General features: G+C 45.1%; 1 protein-coding gene across 1 annotated transcript; it reads right to left on the bottom strand.

Annotated features, from left to right (window-relative positions):
- Positions 1 to 4,418: 4,418 nt before the first annotated feature.
- On the bottom strand, positions 4,419 to 5,312 carry LOC128719105 (uncharacterized). The gene has a single exon (XM_053812727.1). The coding sequence runs from the start codon at positions 5,310 to 5,312 to the stop codon at positions 4,419 to 4,421; it is 894 nt and encodes a 297-aa protein (XP_053668702.1).
- Positions 5,313 to 5,820: the final 508 nt, after the last annotated feature.

Genomic DNA, 5,820 nt, shown 5'->3' with positions numbered 1-5,820 from the left:
AAAAATGTAAAATAATGTGTTAAGTCAAATAAAAACAGTTCTTGAATTAAGTGAAAGATCTACGTAAGATGTTCTATTTTGTAATAAAATTACAATTTTTTTTTGTTGATCTGTTGTCGCCGTACTGAAATAAAACTTTAGAAACTATGAGCTTCAATAGGCTCTTTTTAATTTATGAATATCATTACCGCATGTAAGTAGAGCATCGAAAGTATTACCTACCCTTTCGTTGCATCCCAGAAACGGCTTCCACATGCGACGAAAGCCTCCCAAACTGTGGCCTAAAATACTGACCCATACCAACATCGGGCCAAGCTGCGTCACGTGCTGTAACGGAATCGTGTGGAACCAGTTTCGGGAAGTAAAACGCATCAATTACAATTTTCTTGCTGCAGACCACAGTTCACCCACGAAGGAATTAGTCGATCGTACGAGGGTTCGCCGATAGTTGCAGGGTCGAGAGATCCTAGTTTCAATGGTAACGTAAAACTGGTCCGAACGGCCACACGACCATCTACGCAGTGCCCGTGAAGGAAGGAAGAAAAACTGGAATGTTTACAAACACTGATCGGGTTTCGGACTGCATACCATAACTCGTAGGTTGCTTCCCCTCGTACCCTTGCCCTGGCTATGATTTCTTCCCGTACTAGCACCGTTTCGAGTAGGATATTTCGAGCTGGTTCGAGAAAAACTTCTCGGCGTTAGGAAGGAAATGGTCAAGCTATTCAGCCAACTGTGTTCGTTGGTTGGGTGGTTTGGTTTCGTTTTTAGCACATTTCACTTTTCGAAGGAATGAAGTACGTAGTGGTAGTTTTCCTTTTGCTGCTACCTTTCTGTCTGGTGTGTTTCTGTTTCTGTGTTTTACTCTAGCAGCTATAAAAGCTTGTCTCCATCGAGGGCTATTAAACGGTCTTCATGTCACGGAAGGAAAGAAAAGGAACGGGAGTTTGAAAACTTGAGTTTACGCGAGTATTTAGTCGAATGGAATAATGTTAAATTTGAGCAATGAGCGTCCCGGTCTGGTAGCCCGGTCTGGTAGTTAAATACGTAAAAGTTTCTTAGCTTGGCTAATTGAGAGAATGACAAATGCACGACAGCAACCGGCATCCAATCGTATTTGAGTAGCTTTCGATAAGCTCCCGGTAAGCGAATGCGTGACATTTAAGTAGTTGAATGTGGGTATAAAATCAGGAAATAAACAATGTTGAGTTGAATACGGATGAATACAAAAGATCGAAGTTAGCAGGATGTATATATTAACCTACAAATACTTACATTATTCATTACAACAAGGATTCATTTTGATTTTGTATTAGTTTTGTAGTATTTATGTTTCACTGCAAGCAGAGAATGTAAATATGTTTGTAGTACTATTTAGTGTTGTATTACACATATATTTACATTTTATACATACACAAAATATAATTACTAATAGTTACACTAAATTGTTATTACATGTATTTAATCACGTATTACATCGTGAACTAATTTTGATCAATCCATTATAGTGTTTTGACTCAGAGTTTCTAAGAAAACTCCCATTAAAAGTCATTATCTGTTTTACCTTAAACATGATGGTTAAAGTTCTTCTTACAAACGGTAAAGTATAATAACATCCGCTACAAAAAAATAGTGGAAAAACCGAGCGAAGAAAAAACGCCGAAATTTATGCAATCAAGACAAACGAAGAAAATCAGAGACTTAAGCTCTTGGCTTCCGAGCTTCATCTTAATGCTGCAGGTCTGGTTCCAGTTTCAGCTTTTGAAATGTCTTGCAGCAGATATGCTCTGGGAAATCTACACAGTGAAAGCGCACAAGCAACTGTTAGTTGGTCTGGCGTTTCCAAAAGTTTTCCTGACTAGTGCCATAATGGAGTAATAAGCGATGTTATTGCATCTACGTCTGGAGCTTTGAGTCTTTAGATATGTTTCATTTTCTTTTTTTCTGTTTTAGCGGATGTAACAAGGCAGCTGGATGGATACAGCCCTGAGCAATGGATGCTGTTCCACATCGGCAAAGGAGTTTTCCCCCTGAACTTATGCAATGTTCGCTGGGTTTATGTTTTTAAAATATTATAAACTGTTCTCTCGACACTCGAAATTCAAAGTTGCACTGGACGGAAACTGTGTTTGGCCTTGTAGAGTACGGCCTGGGATTATTAAAAGCAGAATATAAGTTCGGAAATGAACGTTTTGACAATTTCTAATAGACAGACGAGACTTCTGTTGACTGTTGATGCCGTTGACATACGAAAAGAAGTAGTTTTAAAAATCGGCGAGTGATGAAATCGTTTTGATAATCACTTCTTTTTGTTTTTATGCAATAAAATCGAGCTTGGTTGTTAAAATGTATGTTGTTTCTTTCTAACTCGGGTATTGAGATGGATGAAGGATGGATAAGTTTGAATTCTCAGACATTAGCTATTCATCACGTACTCCATTTTCTTATCGTGTGCTTTAAATGTTAACTTTAAATTTACTAAATCTTAAGCAATATCTTTTTATCTATAAGATAATAAGATTTTATTTATCCAGATAAGAAAAAAGAGTTCTTGTTGTTTCCTGTTGTACGGCACCGATGGTTTTAAATTTATCATTTGTGTCTCACATGCTTGTACTACAGGGGTGCATTTTGAGTTCGTTTGAGCTACTCAACATTAGTGCGTAATTGCATGCTATTTATCATTTACTTGGGTGCTTTAGATGAAATATGGGTCAGTGTTAACGTACAATCAGGTATTATCGTGTGACACACTGTGGTGAAGAATTGCACAGTATCGAAACAAAAGTTTATCAATTTTTATCAAGTTTGTTGCAACGTTTTAGGTACTAATATGTTGAAAGATAAGAGCATGGAACGAGATAGTTTAGCGTACTTTAAATTTGCAAACTTAAGAATATTTTTGACTACAACACTTTCATCTTTAATCTTCAATCACATCTTTCAGAATCGAATTAAAGATCGTATTCAAGAAGGTACTTTTCACTTATTCAAATTAGTGTTTCGAGCGTACTTCCATTTTCCATTTCAACTTTCCATCAAATTCCAAACGCGTCAAAAAGTTTTGTGCTCTAATATAATCGCATCACGCAATAGGTACATTTGGGAAATTTGCAGGCCAACGTTCGCTTCGTTTGTAAGTCTCCGGTGTGCCTCCCACTAAATAGTGTAAGCCTTCTGGCACAAGTCCGGAATCTTCATATGAAAATGAATGTTTCTGGCAAAGCAGATGGCAATGGGGCTGCACTTGGGAAAATGCGACCATCCCATGCTCGGAGTGCACAATTTTCCACTCGCTGGTGCTCTACTTTCCACCAGGCCGTACCCTGACAGTTGGGGACGTCATTGCGAATTTGGTTCGCTCGATGCTAAAGGGCCACACCGAGCCCACCGGTAATCAGGTAACCGTGCGACCCGGGAAGCTGCAATTTAACTTCAACGAAGCAAACACAACGGGAACCGAAACCGAGCGCAGGGAAACCACCAACTCCCGGGTTGAGACGGGTTTGCGCTAGAAATAGGAGTAAACAATGTATGGGGAAGTTTTCCATCTCCATAGCTCCATCTCCACGCAACTGTGTCAGCACGTTCGTATGTGCAAATCTATAGAAATTAGCAGCGGTTTTGGTAAGAAAATGGGGATGTGTATGTTGGATTGAATTTCTCACGCTATTTATACGCAGAGTGCACGTGGCACGGTACAGGTTTGGAAATAATTTCAGCTTTTATTTCTTCGTCCTTCGCTTGGTTTTGTGGTGATCTGTGGATGGCTTGGGATTGGGCTCGGGCTTCGGAGCTCCCTTCGCCGGAAGCTCATCGAACGGTTCCGCGAAAAGGGTTCCGTGTAAGGGGGAAAGGATATAGTAAGAAACACAAGGAAAGGCTTCAGTCAGCCAAATGCGAGAATACTGAAGAAACGATCACGAAAACTGTTCGTGTGGTTGCTGTTGCTTGCTTTTTTTTTGGTAGTAGATTTAAGATTTCAGCTAAGGAAACAATATAGTACAAAAGAAAACCCGTGTGTGAAAATGAGTGAGAGAAATTGAATAAAAGAGAGAGAGAATACGGAGAACGTTTGGGAAATCAAAATGAGCAAGAGCTAAGAACAGTGAGTGAGACAGAGTGATAGAGTGAGAAGTAGAGCGCCACACGGGCGGCAAACGGTGTGCAAAACCAAACCGTTTTACCGCTGGCTTTGGTTCGATGGCGAGCCCCATCCCGTTCGACCCTAGCTCCTTGCGAGGTCCCGCAGTCCTCGCAGCCCCCTCTAAACACCCTTGACCTCCTAATCAATCGGACGCAAACATTAACACCTTTGCTTGACGCTAAATAAATTAAATAAATAATGTTCATGATGGTGATGATGGTGGTGGTGGTGTGGTTTGGTGTGGGTTTAGTGGAGCATCGGTGCGCCGGCTTCAAGGCTTCTGGCCGCTGTACGCAACGTCCTGCGCGTCCTGAATCGAGCGTCCCCAGCCACCGTGGCCGGAGCTGGCGCTGTATCCGCCGACATCGCCACCGCCGTACGATCCACCGAGCGAGTAGGCATCACCGTGGCTGGAGGTGTGGCTGGTGGAGTGGTGTGGATGGGCAACGACTTCGTACGTGACGTGCTTCTCCTGCGACAGTAGCTTCTTCAGCCCGATGATGGCGGACAGGACCAGGGCAATCTTGCCGATGAGCAGCGCTTTGCCGGCGATCAGGGCGATCGCACCGAGCAGCAGTGGCAGCAGGGCGGCGGCCTTAAGTGCGACGGCCAACAGCAGCGGGCCCAGGATCTTGGCGGCCTTCTTCTTCTTACCACGCGCCTCTCCACCGGCCGGGCCTTCCGAGTCGTCCTCATCGTCCGTATTGGCCGAGAGCAGGTTCTCCGACACATCCTCCAGGGCACGGCCGGTCGAGGTCACGGCATTGACAATGTCGGCACCCTTCAGATCGACCTTGATCGTGTGCGAGGCCAGGAAGGACTGTACGCGGGACAGCAGCAGGGATTCGAGCGATTCGTCACCGGTCAGGGCACGGGGTGCACCTTCGGTTTCGGGCACACCAGGCGTCTTGACCACGGTCACACCGTCGGTAAGGGCGAACACGCTACGCTTGGCCACGACCCGGTCGATGAAGCTGAACAGCTTGTACTTGACGCAGGACACCGAATCCGACGACAGGCACTCCTTGTAGATGCTGCCGACCAGATCGCTCTCGCCACCGCCGATGGCATTACGGGACGAGCGGCCAGCTTCTTCGGCGGGCAGTGCCACGGTCACGGCTAGGACTACGCACAGCACACCGGCTACCTTGTAGGCGAAGGCCATCGTTCGCTGCTGGATATTAACAAAACACACACAACAAAGCCGAAAGGACCGCAAGGATAACACACTACGCACGGACACTCAGCAGGGCACGGTACGTACGGACACTGGAGCGGCACGGACAACGGTTGTTTGTTTTGTTTTCGGACAAACTGGGCACCTTTGTCCAAAAGGGAACGAGGGAATTGAGAATCTCGACGATCTCGACCGTGATGCGGGTATGGCGGATCTGTTGCTCTCCGGAACGCTGCACGCTCAATTTATATAAACGTACGTACGCATGTGATACCTGTTTGCGGCCAACGTTACCGCCCCCCCCCCCCCCCCCAAACCCTCCTCCCCTCTCGCTTTCCTCTACACCCTCCAGCACCGAACCGCAGGAAACCGAATATTACGAGCTTTTGTGGGGCTGTTTCTTTTCCGCTCCTTCGCGCGACCGACGGGTTCGTCGCTTTCGCCTGTTTCTTTCGTTCTTTCTCCGTCCTTTCTCCACCGTGGCCGCTCGGCACTG

Source organism: Anopheles marshallii, chromosome 2, assembly GCF_943734725.1.
Source record: "Anopheles marshallii chromosome 2, idAnoMarsDA_429_01, whole genome shotgun sequence".
Taxonomy (NCBI): Eukaryota; Metazoa; Arthropoda; class Insecta; order Diptera; family Culicidae; genus Anopheles; species Anopheles marshallii.
Note: the sequence above shows the minus strand (reverse complement) of the source record. Positions and strands in the feature narration are given on the sequence as shown.